At 39.5% G+C, this 20403-nt stretch overlaps 1 protein-coding gene across 1 annotated transcript; it reads right to left on the bottom strand.

The window, feature by feature from the left end:
- Nucleotides 1–1011: 1011 nt before the first annotated feature.
- BLOC1S6 (biogenesis of lysosomal organelles complex 1 subunit 6) lies at nt 1012–20132 on the bottom strand. The gene is made up of 5 exons (XM_032343606.1): nt 19634–20132; nt 14843–14984; nt 6518–6605; nt 4199–4285; nt 1012–3752 (listed from the first exon to the last, which is right to left on the bottom strand). Exons 1-5 carry the CDS (start codon nt 19713–19715, stop codon nt 3633–3635), a joined length of 519 nt encoding a protein of 172 aa, XP_032199497.1. The 5' UTR covers nt 19716–20132; the 3' UTR covers nt 1012–3632.
- Between the last annotated feature and the right edge of the window lie 271 nt (nt 20133–20403).

Here is a 20403-nt window from a genome sequence, read left to right as displayed (position 1 = left end):
GCCCCATCCTTTTCCAGTCTGAAGCACTGCAGGCCTCCTGAAGCATATTAAGAATATATTTATGATCTAAACCAGAATGAACAGCCAGCTACAACTTTCTTTCCAATTTCGGATGAAGTGACGACAGTAGGAGGGCGACCTTGTGCTAAATAGGTGGATTTTACTAATTTATTATTCTGTATATGCCTATCAGCTTCCCTTCTTTTCAGGCTACACAGGTCTGCAAAACATCATTACCTTTCCTTCTACTTCAGTCTTGGCCTTCCCTTGTCTCTTTCTTGATTACCATTTCCACACTGCCCCAAATTTTACTTCTCTTTGACCTTCTCTTACTTCTCTTTGATCACACTGTGTTTCTTCAGAATTTTTGCTCTAAGTGCTTTTCAAACTAGTTATTAGAATGTCTCCCTTGACTACTCTCTTCGCTCTCTTAATGGCTTTGAAATAAACCTAGTCTCACCCAAATGCTAACCCGAAGATTGGATGGCCTCTGGCCTCATACATTCAAACAGAACTAAAAGAGTATGAAAATGCAAGAGAACAAATCTTAAATACCTGATTAATCTGTATAAACATAGTCTTTGAACAAATACGCAACACAGGAACTATCTGGGTGCCTGACTGGCTAAGTGGGTAGAGAATGCAACTCTCTTTTTTTTCTTTTCTTTTTTAAAATTTGTTTGAGAGAGAAGGAATAAGCAGGGGAAGGGGTAGAGGGAGAAGTAGGTTTCCCACTGAGCATGGAACCTGATGTGGGCTCAAACCCAGAACCCTGGGATCATGACCCAAGCTGAAGGCAGATGGTTATTAGCTGAGCCATCCAGGCACCCCTCTATCATCTTTCCGAAAAGGATTTCATAAGTAGACCAGTCATTTTGTAAAACAATCTACAGAGAACATTAAGAGGTAGATAATAGGAGAGGAAAGCAAAGGAATGAAATGTTTGAAATAATATGCATAAAGGGAAATATACATTGCTATGTACAAAACAGAGCTTCATAAATGACCTGGGATAATTCAAGACCTTTTTTTATTAAATGTGTAAAAAGTAGTCCACATTGTACAAGCTCAAAATCAGACAAATGTACAAGGGTGTATAACTGGCATATTTATGAACTATATCCACCCAAACACTCACTGCAGACACAATCCATATTACATTCAATGTCTGCATATTTACATAATACCACAAAGTAAATACAAAATTAACTGTCATCATTTTAGTTCAGTATGTATGTGATATACTTCAAAACAAAGGCAATTTCTTCCACCAAAAAACTAAAAGTAATTATTTTCAAACCAAATACCAATTCATTATATTATGCAAAAATATTTCAAGACTAATATAAGGGTTCCATTTAGGTTTAGTCAGTAAAGTATGTTTCTATGCTACTGAAATACAGCTAAAGTTTTAGATTGTAATTACCAATATAACAGTACTTCTGATTTACAACTGACCTAAAAATAGTGACTGCTAATATATTATTCTTGACATTTTAAAAAATCTTCAAACCTTAAATGCAATTCAAAAAGTGTATGTGCCTTGCCACTCACACAATAAACATGATTTACTTTAATACAGGTCACAGAAATTCAACTAATTAACTAAAAGTCTGTATCTATTTCCTGCCTGCTATCTACTTCAGTCTTAAATCTGATTTTGTATCAGAAGCAGCAGTTCAGAATTCACTTCATAAGATTAATCCCAAGAGTTACCGGGTAGCTTTTTAAACTATTTCATTCCTTATAAATATAAATCACTAGACAGTCCAGATGGGTAGTTCCCTGTATTGGACTTGTGTGGGGAGCTCTTAAAATTTGCACAGGCCCACCTCAGAACTAATGAGTAAGAATCTTCCAGAATGTCTGTTTTGTTTTATTTTTAAGTTCCCAGGTGATAATGGCATGCAGCCTAGAGTGAACCTCTGACCTAGACCACTAGACCAGTGGGTCTCAACTTTTAAGGTACATCAGGAATCACCAGCGGGGTTTTAAAAAAAAAAGACAAAACAAACAAACAGATCTGCTTCCGTTAGATTCAGAGCTTGGTGTCCAGGAACCAGCATTTTAAATAATCACTGCAGTTGGCCCATAAACCACTCTAAAAAACAATGCACCGCCTTTCTAAATGAGGACATTCAGCAATTCAGGTGTTAATGACTCCTGCCCTGGGCAAGTTTTAGCTAGTGTCTGAGGGCAAATGCGGCCTTTTAAGATAATATCTATTTGTATTTTTAAATATCCAGTAAAGTCAAGTAAATTGTGAGATCATAATTCATTCATTAAAGGGACTGGCTTTCCAATAAACTGTTTAAAACCTGTAAACAGACCAGTTTTGAGCAGTCAGCTTAAATCTAAAGCCCTCTCCCTGATTAATTGGCCTGATATGAGATCAGAGGTAGTGATTCCAGCTTACCAAAATGTAATGTAGACTACAAAAGATACAGAGTTCTAAGCATACACCTTTATAGGTTCTGTACAGTCTCTATGTAATAGAGATTGAAGACCAGTTGCATATTAAATAACTCTAAAACAATGAATAATATACTCTCAATCTTAAAAAATGAAACTTCATGTGCTATTTCCCTCACATAGGTTCTACTGAAAATATGGAGGGGAACAATCTAGAAAATACTAAAGGTATCATTCATGCTGCCTCTGTGTGAAGAAGCTATTTGCTAATTTTCCACCATTCTTCTTATTATTTATAAAACGGGTAGTTGCTATAGGTATCATTCTATTTTACGAATTTTTTTTAAAAGCACAAGAAAAAATAACCACATGTAAGGCCACAGAGCAAATCAGAGGACAGACAGACCTAGCGACAGACCTTCCAATGGAAAGTTGGACTCGTATCTTATCAATTTGACAACTGGATCTCAGTGTGTGACAACTCTAAGTATTATAAATATTGTAGCCTACTTGAGCATGTGACAGCTCTATCACCCTTGTCAGACATTAGAAGTAGGGATCATCTACTTTCAGCATGGAGAACATATGAACAAAGGAGCAACATTAGGAAGCAGAGGAGATGGTTAGCAGGATCTGTCTGGAATCTTGCCCACCTGTCCCACGTCTAAGATGCTATTTCCTGTGTACACATGTCTCCATCATCTTCTTCACAAAGGCTTATACCAACTCTTTTCCAATGGCATATGTGATTAAACAGTTAGCATTTCTTCTTAACCGAACAACGAAAAGGCAATTACCAAAAACTAGCACTGGGTTGCCAGAAAGGCAAGTTATTCCATAAATAAGAAACTGAATCTTTTAAATCCACACTTACCAAGATGCTACAAAACTCATCCTAGTTTTTAACCACTTAGAGTCTATACCATGTCCCAGTTTATATATCATTCAAGGCCAAAATAATAAATTTGAAAATTATGCACAAAAGAAGTTGGAAAATTACACATAAATACTCAAACCGAGTGATATTATTTCTTCTGCTCAGGGGGGAAGCTTCTTGAGTGTGGAAATGAAGATACGGAGATAGCAGTCCTGGGGAAAGAACTGCAAGACGTGAGACGGTGGTGTAAGGCACTACCTTCACTCCAGTCTACACTGAGGCCACCCTGGATGCCAGCCACACGGGCAGGGAAGCGGGGACACACACACACTCTCTCAGCTTCTCACGTCCTCTTAGCTGGTTTGGCAGTTAACTGCTTTTCTCTTTCAAACTCCTTCTCACGTTGCTGCTCCCTTTCCAACTCTTCTTTCTGCCTCTTCTGCTGCAGTTTAAGGGCTCTTTTCTGTGTCAAAAAATTTAAAACCGAGAGAACAATCAAGGCTTATCAGCTGTGGCCTCATTTCAAAGTAGCAGCGCTCTGACTTGAGGTAATCTGCATGTGTTAATAAATTTCATGTTTAACTTTTAAAATTGCTCTGGGTAATTTAACATAAAAATTTAATTTAAAAATATTAAATACTTTAATATAAAATATACTTTAATTAATATAAAAAAATTAATTTCTTACTCCAAACTTACTGAATGAGAACAGCAGGGAAAATGAAAACACAAGTATCTTAGTCCAGCTATTAGTAGAAAAGCCCAGAGTAGAATGTGTTTTAAACAGTGAACCATGAATTAAGTATGTTATTGAATATGGGTATCTAAGAAATCAGAAAATGAATACTGAAAAAAACAGACAATTAAACCTCTACTTCTATAAAGAATGTGAAAGAATTTTCGACTCACTTTTAACTTGGACGTCTTTTCATGAAGCATCAGCATCTCTTTTCTTATATTCACCAACTTAGCATGATAGTGTTTAGCTTCAGTGAACTAACCATGGAAAAGGAAATGAAAAGTCAAGTTAAAATAGGCTGAAATTTTAAAAAAGGGGGCGGGGGGAACAGATTGAAATAGTAAAATGGATGAGTTATAAATTACATTTCAGGGGCGCCTGGGTGGCTCAGTGGGTTAAAGCCTCTGCCTTCAGCTCAGGTCATGATCTCAGGGTCCTGGGATCGAGTCCCACATTGGGCTCTCTGCTCAGCAGGGAGCCTACTTCCTCCTCTCTCTCTCTGCCTGCCTCTCTGCCTACTTGTGATCTCTGTCTGTCAAATAAATAAATAAAATCTTTAAGAAAAAAAAAAATAAATAAATAAATAAATAAATAAATTACATTCCACCTCAACTGGTCACATCTTTTAAAGCCTTAATTATCCCCACATTTTAATGCCAAAATTCAAATTTCCATTTAAACCATTAATAGGTATTTGAAAACACTTGATTTAGTTCAAATTGAAAACAGTTACTAAACATAAAATAGACATTTATATTGTGTACAGGTAATGTTTTGCTTTAAAAACCACATCAGAATCCCAAAATTTTATTAAAACTATCCAGTAATGCTATCGGTTTCATGTAAGAAAAAGTAGAACATTCTACTGTCTTGACAATGGAGAGCCTGAGCCAGGGTACACGGAACAATTTCAGTCAAGTGTCCATCCATCAGAAAAAACCAAGCTATGGCCAGAGAATCCTGAGAGGGCTGTGGACAAACCTGGTCATGTTCCTTGGGCTTCTAAAGTCAGACCAAGCAGAACCACTTCTGTAAGGACACTTTTCTTCCCAAGTCATGCTATATGTAGACATTCCATCTCAACCAGAGATGGGAGCAAAGGAAAAAAGCACCTCATTCTCAGGAGCCAAGGTTAACAGAAAGAGAAGACCAAGTAACAATAACGAGAGAAGCACCAGTAAAGAAATTAGCAACCTACATATATCCACAAGTAAAGTCTTAGTCTGATGAGCTCTAGAACTCACAGACTCTCTTCCTTCTCTCTTTCTCTGGGCCTTACAGTTTTCAGATTCTGAATGATAACCGAACCACTCTTGGGCTGAGAGAGTTAAAAACAGGAAGACCCCTGCAGACTGAAGCAATACTATTACACCTTCTTGGTTCATTCATTTAGCATTCATTCACTCAGCAAATGTTTCTTCTGCTGCAATATGAATTCAGTGGGGAAGACAAAAGTAGGTCAGCATAGCCTTTTCCACGTCCTTTACAAGTTAGAAAACCATTAAGTGGAAGACTTTGTATTTACAAAGGCCTCTGCCTAATGCTAGAGAAGATGAACTCTTGTTTTTGATCATTACAAAGGGAAAACATTAATGACCCACATTTGTTCAACAAAAAGTCCATTTTTTGACATACATATGAAAGTCTATAAAATCACGCAAACCAAGCTATTGCTTAAGGTGAAAAGAAAGCTAGCCACAAATTCCTAATTTTTGTTAACTCCCTGTTTCTTAAAATAGAGTATCAGTTCCTCTCATCAAAAAGCTATAGAGCTTGTGATGAAATTCACTACTATCACATATACTGAAAGATATAAGGATCTATAAGAGGACCCCCGAAGGGTCCATTTCAGTATTATTAGGTTATGGTATTATGAATGGACCATACAATTAAATAAAGTACTGATTTTTTTTTTTAAAGATTTTATTTATTTGCCAGAGAGAGAGAGAGAGTAAGCGAGTACACACAAGTAGGCAGAGAGGAAGGCAGAGGCAGCGAGAGAAGCAGGTTCCCTGCCGAGCAAGGGGCCCAATGCGGGACTCGATCCCAAGACCCCAGGATCATGACCTGAGCCAAAGGCAGCGGCTTAACCCACTGAGCCACCCAAGCGTCCCTAAAGTACTGATTTTTAAAAAGTCATGTAACTGATTAGGAAGAGAGATGCACTTTCCTTAAGGGAAAACAGTACCATTAAAGTTCCTTACTTTCGGTTCTTTTATAGAAGTCTTTCATTATTATGAGCAAATCTATTCCAGACATTCACAAATAATTTCCATTTTCTACTACAAGTTCAACATTTGAAAGATAACAATTCAAGACAATGGAAGTTCTAGTAAAGTAAATCAAGGTTTCCTGTTAAAAGACAAATTCTAACCATTAAAAATCAGAGGAAAAGATCCTAAATATACCTAAGTACAAAGTTGCACAGGATAAACCCAGCTATTTCTAAGCCAGTTCTCATTACGCTGTGTCAACTAAATCATACTTACCAAAGCATTAATATCCAACATAGAATGACATTCTTTAAATTTCGAAATCTCTTGTTCCAGTGTGTCTAGTAATACAACTTGGTTCTGTCTGAAACAAAAGCACATAGCCAAAATAAATTGTACATACTGTAAGTGCTGGAATCACATTTCATCTTGGTTAATGTCAAAAGTAAAAATTAAGTTGAATATGTATTGCCTTTCTGAGACTTATTTGGCTTAACAAAATATTTTTCAAAATAATATTCCAGGGGACTAGGTGGCTCAGTTGGTTAAGTGTCTGATTCTTCATCTCAACTCTGGTCTTAATCTCAGGGTCATGAAATCAAACCCCACACTGGGCTCTACATTGGGCATGGAGCCCACTTGAAAAAAAAAAAAAGATAAAATAACAATAATAATGTTGTTGTTATTACTTCAAAGCCTCATTCTTGTAACTGTAAATCTTTTATTCTTGCCTAAATGAATAGTACTTCTATTAACTGAATCTAACTGTGGATAACTCAAATCACCAAATCATTTAAAATCATTTTATTATTTGCTATTTCTAGCAACTCTATTATCCAAAAAAGTTTTTTTATACTATCTTGCCCCAAAAACTTGATTTTATGTATTTTAAAACTGCAAAATTACCATAAAGGAAATGAGGAGCAATGACTTTTTAGGTTAGAGTTGGGGAAAATGCAGTTAGTTATCAATGCATTTAGTGAATACTAAATTAAAAGAGGTAAGTAAGATTGAAAAAAAAAAGGACTAGGAAACACAAGATTCCCCATCAACAACCAGTTGTGTGGGGACGCCTGGGTGGCTCAGTCGTTTAAGCGGCTGTCTTCGGCTCAGGTCATGATCCCAGAGGCCTGGGATCCAGTCCCACATTGGGCTCCTTGCTCGGCAGGGAGCCTGCTTCTCCCTCTGCCTCTGCTGCCACTCTGCCTGGTGCTCTCGCTCGCTCTCTCTCTCTGACAAATAAATAAATAAAATCTTAAAAAAAAAAAAAAAAAAGAACCAGCTGTGAGACCTTGGATATTTAGTTTATTTCTTTGGTCCTAAATTTCTTTATTTATAAAGTGAGAAGGTCCAACCAGGTAACTTCTAAGGGTCCTCATTAAAATTCTGATTCAAAACCTTCCACTGAAGAACAGAAGCCAACTTCCCTGATACTCCACTCCAGATCAACCAGCGCTAGTAGCACAGGAATAAGTAACACTGTATACTTAAACACTTACTGTTTAAGTAAACATTAAAATGTTTAATAAATTAAACATTTTTTTAAAGATTGTATTTATTTATTTGACAGACAGAGATCACAAGTAGGCAGAGAGGCAGGCAGAGAGAGAGGAGGAAGCAGACTCCCCGTGGAGCAGAGAGCCCCACATGGGGCTCTATCCCAGGACCCTGAGATCATGACCTGAACCAAGGCAGAGGCTTTAACCCACTGAGCCACCCAGGTGACCCTGAATTAAACATTTTAAAGAATACTACAGGCAAAGCAAAATATGACATGATTTCCTTGCAAAACTATGCTAAACAGAGAATGAAGAAAAAAAGAAATAGCAATGAGGAGAATGAAGAGCAGTTACACCTTCACCATCCAGCAAGGAGCTTGGCATTCCCCTCAGGTAACAAGTTTGTCTGTTCAGCTCTGAGTGGAGACCACAGAAAGTGAAAAACACAACATAAGAGAACCCAGCAAGTCAATGGCCTGACATAAGCAGGACAGCAATGACAGACTGTTACAACTAGAAAACAGTAAAGAGAAATCAATGAAGCCAAAAGTTGTTCTTCAAAAGATCAATAAAATTAATAAACCTCTGGCCAGACACACAAGGGCTTAAGACACATTATAAGAGATATCATCATTAATTCCATGCATATTAAAAGGATCAGAAGAGAATATTTTCAACAATTCTGTCCACAACATTGATTACTTAGATGGAAACGACTACTTCCTTGAAAGACACAAACTTCCAAAACTCATACAAGGAGACACATAATCTACATAGGCCTCTATTTGTTAAAGGAATTCAATCAATAAGTGAAAATACCAGAACCAGAAGGCTTTACATGTAATTGCTACCCAACATTTAAGGAAGGAATTATACCACTTCTCCACAACAGCATCCAAAAAACAGAAGCAGAAGCAGCACCTCCTAATTCATTCTATGAGGCTAACATTACACTAAAACCCAAACCAGATAAAGATATTACAAGAAAGGAAAACTACATACCAGTATCTATCATGAACAGAAATACAAAAAATTCTCCACAAAATATTAACAAAATGAATCTAACACCATATAAAAAGAATTACACACCACAACAAGTGAGATTTATTAAAAGTATGCAAAGCTGGTTCCACATTTGAAAATAAATCTGTGAAATCCAGGACATTAATTGAGTAAAGAAGAAAAATCATTTGGTCCTATTACAAGATGCAGAAAGGTTATTTGATAAAATCCAACACCCATTTGTGATTAAAAACTCTCAACAAAATAAAAAGAGAGAGGAATCTGATCAACTTGATTAAAAAAATATTTTTTTAAAGCCTATAGCTAACACCACAGTTGTGAGAAACTAGATGCTTTCCCCTTATAAGGAGTAAGGAGGATTGCCTGCTTTTACTTCCTATTCAACATCATACTGGAAACTCCAGCTAATGTAATGAGACAAGAAAAAGAAATAAAAGGTATACAGATTGGAAAGGGAGACATAAAACTCTCTGTTCACAGATGATATGACTGCCTATGTGGAAAATCCCAAAAAATCAACAAAGTATATGAGTATAGCAACTTTTCAGCACACCAGGTTAATGTATAAAAGTCAGGAGTGATAATTAGAAAAATCAATATCATTTATAATAACCCCCTTCACATAAATACTTTGATATAAATCCAACAAAATATACACAGGAATTATATGCAAAAACTATAAAACTCTAATGAAAGAAATTAAAAAAGATCTAAGTAATGGATATTCCAAATACATAGAATAAAAAACTCAATATTGTTAAGAAACCAGTGCTTCCCAAGTTGATCTAAGGATTCTATGCAATCTCAATTTAAAAAACACACGAAGTTATTTCATAGGTATCAACAAACTGACTCTAAAATTCATACAGAAAGGCAAAAACTTAGAATAGCCAACATACAATGGAGAACAAAATTGGAAGAATTAAACTACCCAATTTCAAGATTTACTGTAAAACTACACAAATCAAAACAGCATGATAATGGTGAAAGAACACATTGATCAATGGAACATTATAGAATATATATAGAAAGCTCTTAAATAGACCCACAAAAATTGAGTCAATGGTTTTCTGACAAAAGAACAAAGGCAATGCAGTGGAGCAAGGATAGTCTTCAACGAAGGTGAGGGAACAACTGGACAGTGATGTGCAAAGAAATTAACCTAAACACAGACCTTCTAATGTCATAAGAATTAACTCAAAATGGACAACAGATCTAAAAATGTAAAACTCTAAAAAATCTAGAAGGAAACACAAGAGAAAATCTAGGGTACCCTGGTTTGGAGATGAACCTTTACACAAAATATCAAAAGTATGATCCATAAAAAAAAAATGTTGGTATAAGTCAGACTTTTAAAATAAAAAACTTACAAAATTAATTAACTGATTGATTAAATTAAAAACTTCTGCTCGGGAGCATGGATGGCATAGCTGGTTAAGCGTCTGCCTTTCGGCCCAGGTCATGATTCCAGGGTCCTGGGGTCAAGCCCCGCACTGGGCTCCCAGCTCAGCTAGGAGCCTGCTTCTCCCTCTGCCCCTTTTCCCCACTCATTCATATGCGCGCTCATTCTCTGCTGGAAATCAATAAATAAAATCTTTTTAAAAAATAAGTAACTTCTGCTAAAAAACAAAAAAATTTAAAAAAAACCAACAAAGACAAAACAAAATGAAACAAAACAAAAACAAAAAAACTTCTGCTCTGTAAAAGACACTATTTTTTTTTAATGATTTCATTTATTTATTTGATAGACAGAGATCACAAGTAGGCAGAGAAGCAGGCAGAGAGACAGGAGGAAGGAGGCTCCCTGCTGAGCAGAGAGCCCCATGTGGGGCTCGATCCCAAGACCCTGAGATCATGACATGAGCTGAAGGCAGAGGCTTAACCCTCTGAGCCACCCAGGCGCCCCTGTAAAAGACACTATTAAGAGAACAAAAAGACAAACCAAGCGCTTGGAGAAAATATTTGCAAGACACATAAAGGATCTGTATCAAAAGTATACAAGGAACACTTAAAACTCAACAATAAGAAAATAACAAAACCAATTTAAAAATAGGCCAAAGATCTGAATAGACACTTAGCGTATAATCATGGATTTGTTTGATCTTTGTCCCAGGTTCCTGACATGCCTATTTTAAGACACTTGTAAGTCCCCAAATGATAGGAGTATCTTCATTATTCACAAATCCCTCTTGGAGCATCCCAGAGTTTATACTAATGAGGAGATAAGGGCTAGTCATGCAGGAAAGATCAATCATGTGGTTAAAGAGTTGGGGCTTTGGGGGCGCCTGGGTGGCTCAGTGGGTTAAGCCGCTGCCTTCGGCTCAGGTCATGATCTCAGGGTCCTGGGATCGAGTCCCGCATCGGGCTCTCTGCTCAGCAGGGAGCCTGCTTCCCTTCCTCTCTCTCTGCCTTCCTCTCTCTCTGCCTGCCTCTCCATCTGCTTGTGATTTCTCTCTGTCAAATAAATAAATAAAATCTTAAAAAAAAAAAAAAGAGTTGGGGCTTTGAACCTTGTAATATCAGTCCTCATGATACCATGACTATTACCAGTCTTCTCTCCACAGAAGGGAGGTGAGGGGAGAGTGCTGGAGAGTGAATTCAATTACATGGCCAATGATCCAATCAATTATGATTACAGAGCGAAGCCCCAATAAAAACTTAAAACACTGAAGCTCATGGGGGACCTGGATGGCTCAGTGGGTTAAGCCTCTGCATTCTGCTCAGGTCATGGTCTCAGGGTCCTGGGATAGAGCCCCACGTCAGGCTCTCTGCTCAGCAGGGAGCCTGCTTCCCCCTTTTCTCTCTGCCTGCCTCTCTGCCTGCTTGTGATCTCTCGCTCTGTCAAATAAATAAACAGGCTCTTAAAAAAAAAAAAAAAAAAACACTGAAGCTCAGTAGCGCTTTCTGGTTGGTAAACACATTGATGCGCCAGGAAGGTCACCTGCCCTAATTTCACTAGGAGAAGGGCGCGTGGGTGGCTCAGTTGTTCAGGCGTCAGCTCAGGTCATGATCCCAGGGTCCTGGGATCCAGCCCCGAATGGGGCTTTCTGCTCAGCAGGGAGTTCTGCTTCTCCCTCTCCCTCTGCCTGCTGCTCCCCATGCTTGTGTTCTCTCTCTCACTCTATAGCTCTCTGTCAAATAAATAAAACCTTCAAAAAAAAAATAATTTCAATAGGAGAAAACACTGAAGCTCTGTGGTGAAGATAACTCCCAAACCCCAGCCCTATGTGTCCCTTCATGCGGCTGGTCCTGATGTGTATCCTTTATAATAAAATAGTAATTCTAAGTAGTGTTTTCATGATCCTTAAGTCTAGACACTCTAGAAGAAGATTCCACAGAATATCTAGCTACCTTATCAGGCAGAAATGACTGGCTTTCCTTTCCCTTAAGTTTTGTATAATCTATGGCATATATGCTGGGAGTGACTGGGAGGCCTTGATGCAGTATCTGGGGAATGATCCTGTGAGAAAAAAACTATTTCCTTGGAAGGTCGAGGCATGAATTATCTCAAAGTGAATCCCGCTAAGGATACTTACAAGTACTTTGCTAGAGACTTTTAGGACCTAGGTCCCAGAACCTCTTTTTTCTTTCTTTCCAATGTTCTTAAAATGAACACATGTATAAGAATATTCATAACCTTTCGTATATATAAAGTCATGTTTTGTTCTTGGTCTTCCCTACCCACTGTTGGCTACAAAGTGAACTTGATTTGTGTCTCCTACAACCTTCTCCTTCACCTCTGTAGGCCTATAAGCCTACATGTAAACCACATGTAAATGGCTTAATGAAAATTAAACTGTTTGATAACACAGCCGGTACAGGATCCCAGCTGCCTCTCAGTTCAGTACTCCTCCCCCTAAAACTTTATCAGCAGTGGGATTTGTGGAGAGAACGATGGAAGAGGCAACTACTAGAAAACAGCTCTCTTTTTTCTTTCTCTGAAGTTTGCATATCTTTCCTTAATGCTACAGAGGTGTAACTGCTTACTCATCATATTTAGTTATTAATTCTACCACTAACCACTGCCTGTGTAATCTTTTTCAATTTACTGACCTTTCTGGACCTCGGTTTCCTCAACTATAAACAGCAATAATATTAATACTTCATAAGGTGAATTGAGATATAGTATACAATGTCCTGGGCAAGTAGTCTATATAGTAACAGCAGCTGAGTTTACCATCATCATCATCGTCGTCACCATCACCATTTAGGGGCCTTGGAAGGTACGTGAGATTACTTAAAACACTGAATTGTAGCCAATGTCATCAATTAAACTCTACAATTAAACTGTGCTTCCCAGCTCCCCGTATGCAAACTGCTATTCAGACATGTCTTGCTTGCAGAGTTTATCTTTCTTCAGTCTGACATACTTCATCCAAACTCCCCTACAAAATTTTTATGACTTTTTGCCACAAAAATGGACTGGCTTTCAAATATAAGGAATACGGGGCCTTAAGAATCGAAATCAATTTTCCAGCAGATACTACTCAAACCACCAAAGATCACATTTAAAACAAAGACTGATCACTGGAACATCGATGAAAAGGGGCAGGTCTGTCTGCCAGTAATTAGTGCTGAAAACTGGAAGCCAGAAACCAAAACCGACCAAGTAATCCTGTCCCTCATAGCACTGGTGAATGACCACCAGCTGGAGCACCCACTTACAGCTGATCTAGCTGAACAATACTCTAAGGGCCATAAAAAATTCTGTCAGAATGCTGAAGAGTTTTCAAAGAAATACAGGGAGAAGTGACCTGTGGACCAAACTCTGCCAGGACTGATTCCAGTTAAGTGTGACCGGAGACCCCAAGCAGCGCATTCAGACACCCCTCCAAAGCAGGACTCTGTGGAAAACTGACACGTGCCGCCACCTGGCATATGCTTGTGGCAGTTACTCACTTTCTACAGTTTTCTTAATCAAAAGTGGTCTAGGGAGCCTGTAAGGGAAAGATTAAAAATTTAAGATGTTCTAGTTCTGCTTTCTTTGTTTTAAAAATCACTGCTTCAATCTACTTAACAAAAAAAGAAATACAAGGACTACCACACACTAGGGATTAAAAAAAAATGCCACTGGAACTAGCAGAAAACCAGGAGTGCTGCCAACTCCCTAACTCCAGGAGGATCCCACATAGAGGAGAACACAGCACCACTTTCACACTCATTTATCACCTTCAAATCCAAGGACTGTAACATTCCTTACTAATATGTAGAAAATGGACAGTGGTTGATTGATCCTCTCCTTTTGCCCTACTACAGGCTTTTGAGGTAAGTTTTCAAAGCATAGGTCTTAGAGCAGCAGCAGCTCATAGCTGGTTCATAGCTAACGACCATGAAAAGACATGGCCAGTTTGGGCAACCAAGCAAGGTCCTACCCAAGAGGAAGTACAAGTTCAGTCTGCTATTCTGGGAGCTGATAAAGTTAGTATTTATTTTGCATATTGATCCTACTTCATGAAATCCCTTTTTTCTCTTGGTATATCCTCCAATCCTTTAGTTAAGTAGACTTATCTGCTAGAATTAAATGGGTCCTCTCAAAAAAAGACACTTACAAACTTTTGGCAACTCACACAAACCAGTGACTGAAAACAAATGTGGCTCTGACGGAGGCAATTTTGCAACACTACTCAAAAACTGGCGTGTGCCCATCCCACAACACTCCCAGTAGGCAATGTTTTCATAAAATCATGGTAAAACACCAAAACTAATCAAACAGTCCAGATCAGATTTAGGGGTACCTCTTATAAAAGACCAAACACTCTAAAAGTAATATTCCTATCACTTTTACATTTTAAAGTTTTATTCATTTAAGTAATCTCTATGCCCAATGTGGAGTTTGAACTCAGGAACCCAAGATGCAGAGTCACATGCTCCTGCTTCTGGGACTGAGCCAGCCGGGCCCGTCTCACTTTTTAACATTTAGATTACTAAGTACTCCTTCACTCCCAACTGCCACCACTCAAGACAGAACTACTCAATGTTACAAAATGTTATACCTTAATACAGTTTATATACACATATACAATAAGTTGTAACTATGCCAAAGGGGAAATGAGTGCATCTAAGGTTTCTGTTAGCTCACGTGAGTTCCTGAAGAGCTTGTTTTGATCTCTGCAAATCTGGCAGGTAGTGAGAAAGCAATCCTTCTGCCAGCTGCTCCACAGCTTTGTCCTCTACAGTCAAGTCCTCTAGTAACCCTTCATCTGGCGAAGTGTCACTTAAACCTGTCCCCAGAAAAAAATTAGATGTAGGAGTTGTGTAAATGGACATGGGGGTAAGAGAGTAGAGGGGAGGGAGGGGGTTGGCAGTGGGATTCAAAGCACACACAGGATACTATAGGCATCCTTCCTTTGTTTTTTTTTTAGTTTTACCTTCTGAGAGTCCTCTAAAAAACAGGATATGAGCACTCAAAAAATGTTTTTAAACTACTAGTATAAAGAAAAATCTGGATTAAAAGAACATTAACACCTGCAAAACATATTCTGTGTGTTTACGTATTTTCAAGGGCAGAGGATTTACAGTTTTCAATGGATTATTAAGAGTCCGCCTAAAAGTGGGAAACAGTCACTGAATGAAAACAATACATTCTTTTCAAAAGCATGCAGAAATGCAATGCCTAAAATAATTTTTTCTTCAATTGAATATAAGTAAAAATGTGAGTCAACATTTACTTTGCATATAGCTTGATATATTATTTACATGTAAAAGGAAGGTTGTTTATCATTTGTTAGGAGAAGACTTTCAAAGGATTTCTCTTGAGACTTAGCACCTTAATTTACCATAGAAAATAGTGTATAATAATTGCATGCAAATTTCAACGTAATGCCAGGAACTATGCTTCATACTTCTCCTTTGAATAACAGTGTAAGCACTTGTATCAGCCATTCAAAAACATCTAAAATCAAGAGCCATCATTTACTACTCCTACCAAGTAACAGTAACATGGCAAACAGCAACTTTCTTTAAGGAAATATAGAAAACAAGTATTACAGACAAACAACAGAAACGTCAACCTTAAGGAATAACAACTAATACACTTCCCTTATATTATATAAAGATTTTAACTCACAGACCTCCCCCTACTCAACCCGAATCTTCTGGTTTATTATGGAAGAATCTAACTTACATTTCTAAGTACATCAAGTCACTAAATTCAAGGTACTTTATCTTGAGAGGTAAAGTAAGAGAGGTAAAGGGAGAGATTAAGGAAAAAGAAAGGGGTCCTTACCCTACTCATACAAGAAACAATAGGTACACACTAGTATTAATACTAAATACTAGTGTACCAATTTCCAAAGTTTTAAGAATAAACTAAGCAACTCCCCTTCTCTGAAAGGGCAGGGAATCATAATATATAACAAGTGCCATTAGAGAAAAAGAAACTGTTATGGGAATTCAGAGGACAGAAAGATCACGTTCATCTGGGAAGTCTGGGAACAACTTATAAAAGGAAGTGTGGGAACTGGAGCTTAAGCTTGCAGAATGGATAGAATTTTCTTTTTAAGTATCACTCATTGTAAGAACTTGAAATACAAAAGAGAGAAATATAAACTGAAAAGTAAAAATACTATTTCTTGCGGCACCTGGCTGGCTCAGTTGGTAAAGTATGTGACTCTTGGTCTTGGGGTTATGAGTTCAAGCCCCACGCTGGGTGTAGCGATTTCTTTAAAAATAGGGCGCCTGGGTGGCTCAGTGGGTTAAGCCGCTGCCTTCGGCTCAGGTCATGATCTTGGGGTCCTGGGATCGAGTCCCGCATCGGGCTCTCTGCTCAGCAGGGAGCCTGCTTCTCTCTCTCTCTCTCTCTCTCTCTCTCTCTGCCTGCCTCTCTGTCTACTTGTGATCTCTGTCTGTCAAATAAACAAATAAAATCTTTTTAATAAATAAATAAATAAATAAATAAATAAATAAAATAAAATCTTAAGGGTGCCTGGGTGGCTCAGTAAGTTGGGCATCTGCCTTAGGCTCAAGTCACGATCCCACTCTGGAATTGAGTCCCACATCAGGCTCTCTGCTCAGAGGGAAGCTTGCCTCTGTCCTCCTTCCTCTGCCTGCCACTCCCACTGCTTGTGTGCTCATGTGTGTTTTCTCTCTCTCTCTGTCAAATAAATAATATATTTAAGCAAATAAATAAAATCTTTAGAAAAAAAAAAACTCTTTCTCACTCCCTTACACTAATCACACTGTAGTTTCATACACAGGCTTCAAAAAAATTATCTCTGCATATCCATGCATAAACCCTGTTTTTAGGGGCACCTAGTGGTTCAGTTGGTTGGGCAACTGCCTTCAGCTCTGCTCATGATCCCAGGGTCTTGGGATCAAGCCCCATGTCAGGGAGCCTGCTTCTCCCTCTCCCTCTGCCATTCCCCCTGCCTATGCTCTCCTGCTCTCTCTCTGTCAAATAAATAAATAAATATTTTTAAAAAATTTTTTTATTTGACAGAGAGAGAGAGATCACAAGCATGCAGAGAGGCAGGCAGAGGGAGAGGGAGAAGCAGGCTCCCCGCCGAGCAAGAAGCCCGACGCAGGCCTCAATCCCAGGACCCTGAGATTATGACCTGAGCCAAAGGCAGAGGCTTCAACCCACTGAGCCACCCATGCGCCCCAATAAATAAAATATTTAAAAAAAAAAACACCCCTTTTTTAATCATAAATGAAATACAACACATATTGTTCTTCTCTTAAATATACATTTTAGATGACCTTCAATATACATATATATGCATCCACTACATTATTTCTAACATAATAGAATTCTACCATATTTTGTTTACTAGTTCTCTATTATGGACTATTCTCTGTTACGTTTGTATCCCTCCCCCACTCAAAAATCCTTTTGTTTAAGTCCCAACCTCCAACATAAAAGTATCTGGAGGTAGAGCCTTTGGAAAATAATGAGGTTTAGATGAGGACATGAAGGTGGGGCCCCATGATGGGATTATTATTCTTAAAAGATAAAAAGAATCCAAAAGTCTCTCCCTCCACTGCGTGAGGAAACAGTGAGAAGGCAGTTGTCTGCAACATCAGAAGAGGGATCTCACCAGGACCTGACTGGCCGGCACATAGATCCTGGACTTTGTAGAACTCCAGAACTTCAAAGAATAAGTGTCTGTTGTTTAAGCCACCCAGCCTACGGTATTTTGTTGTAGCAGCCCATGTAGACTAAGATACCTAAGAATTGGTATTTAGGTTATTTTCACTTTTTGCTATTTCAAACAATGTTACCATTAGTTTCCTTGCTTGTCTTTGCATATCCATGTCAATGTTTCTGTAGGATAAATTCTTAGAAATAGAATGATGGGATAAACGGTTTATGCATTTCTTAAACAGACATTGCAAAACTGCCTTCCTAAGATAGGGCACCAGTTCATACTCCTACTAACAATCTTTGAAGGTCACTATTTCCAAATGGGTAAGAGTTCTAAAGGAAAGGAAGGAATACCATATAGTTTAAAAAAAAAAAAGGCATTAAAAGGAAAGGTGGAAATATGGGCTTGCTTTAGAAAGAGGATGTAGTTTGGAGTGTCTAGAACATAGGACATATGCAATAGTGACCTTATAAGACCATGTGGCCAGCCCATGAGGAACCCTGAGTGTCAAGGGATTTGGCTCTTTGGTAATAAGGAGCCATTTTAAGGTTTCCAAGCAAGAAAATTACATGCCTGGAGCTATATTTTGGGGAAGTGATATGACAACAGTGGGACAAGTGCAGTGGAAGAGTAAGAGACTGTAAGTGGATAGCCTTAGAACTGTCCTTGAGAGTGAAACTAGAGAGAGGAAATGGAAATTGCATAGCAGAATCCCCTAAATGGAGGTAGGAGGCAAGTGAGAGGAAAGTCAAGAGTAATGTCAAAGTGTGAACTGAGAGTGACTTGGCACCATTAATAGAATCAGACCTCGACTTTTACTTATGCACACCCTAGATGCGAGGTTAGATGTCAAAATATCCAGAAAGCAGAGGAGAGGCAAGTGAACCCAAGCTGCACATATACACAAAGGAAGTTATATTAATAGAAGCAGCTTATGAAAAAGTAAAGAGGGGGCGATCACTGAGGAAGAGCATGACCAAGAAAAGGCTGAAAGCACTATTTTTTTTTAAAGATTTTATTTATTTATCCGACAGAGAGAGAGAGAGAGAGACAGATCACAAGTAGGCAGGGAGGAAGGCGGGGGGGGGGGGGGGGAGCGGACTCCCCACTCAGCAGAGAGCCCGATGCGGGGCTCGATCCCAGGACCCTGAGATCATGACCTGAGCTGAAGGCACCCAGGCGCCCCTGAAAGCACTATTTTTAAGCAGCCCCTCTACTAGAACTGGAGGTAAAAGAAATACACAAATCCCTGCAGCCTTCCTCATTTGGGGTTCCTCATCTGAACAGAAACTGTTTTGACGATTTTCTCAATTCTCCTAAGGATGGTACATAAATAGTACCACTCAGGATGCCTGGCAAGACAATTTATTACAGTCAATGAATGCCTTTGGGTATTCGGGCTTAAATCTCTCCAGGAACTCAGGCTGAGAAAGCTGCTGGAGGAATGTCAACAAGCAACTCATGGGTGTGCGGTCAGTAAAACGTGGATACCTCAATTCTCTGAACGACAGAACCGATCTTTCTGACAGACTCCTCCTCAACTGCTAACATAACCAACAGCCAACGACACACGAACGCAGAATGACCTCACCATCACCCGCCCCGCAAACACCGCCTTCCCCCCAGACTTCGTTTCCCACTCATTCAGCTCCGCACCGGGGCTGACGCGATGCCCCACTTCCTCGCTGGGGCCAGAGCCTGCGAGACCAGCAGCCCTGCCGCGCGAAGGAGCCGGGGAGACCCAGCCCCTCGGGTCCCGGCCGCCCGCCCCGCCCCATTGCACGTACCTGGCGTCAGCTTCCCGGCCCCGAGGCCGTGGGGTGGCCCTGTCAGGACCCCGTCCGGGGACGTCGGCCCAGGAACACTCATGTCCTTCCCGCTGGGAACAGGGAAGGGGCAGTTGCCCAGACGGCCAGATGCAATAAGAGAGGACCCAAGGCGTCCAGCGCTCAGCCGGACAGAAGCGGCGGTCGCACCCGGAAATGACGAAAGCGGAAGATGGTGTGACCGCGGGTCCGCCCCCCTTTTCTAGCCTCCACCTGCCCGACCACTACCCGCCGTGCTCCTGGGACTCCGCGCTGAAGTTGTAGTCGGGTAGAGGGCGCGCTATCATTAGACTCTGCGCCACCGGGGTTGTGTTCCAGCGACCTGTGGTCGCGGAGCGGGTGGGTCGCGCGTAAGGGAAGGACTTCGTGTTGAACGTGATCGCGCAGTCAGGCTTTGTTCACCGAAGCAGGCACAGCTTTTCAGCTTGTCTGTGTTAAGGAAACGCTTTAAGAACAAGGACTGCATGGTTTTCCTGCGGTTCAGAACATTAAAAAAAAAAAAAAAAAGAGAGAGAGAGAGAGAGAAAGAAAAAAATAAATAAAAGAGTGTTTAGCTCTTTGAGCTTCGTACTTGCTAACTGGAGATTTGCCAGGATTCCCGTCTCCCTTTGTTGATTGTCGATGAATAATTTTTAAGGCCTGGGTTGCAGTATCTACTGGACAAATTGATCCAAATTACCGGAAACTGCCCATATAGAGATCCTGCGGGATGATGTCATGATTTTATCAAA

Source organism: Mustela erminea, chromosome 5 (assembly GCF_009829155.1).
Source record: "Mustela erminea isolate mMusErm1 chromosome 5, mMusErm1.Pri, whole genome shotgun sequence".
Classification (NCBI taxonomy): Eukaryota; Metazoa; Chordata; class Mammalia; order Carnivora; family Mustelidae; genus Mustela; species Mustela erminea.
Note: the sequence above shows the minus strand (reverse complement) of the source record. Positions and strands in the feature narration are given on the sequence as shown.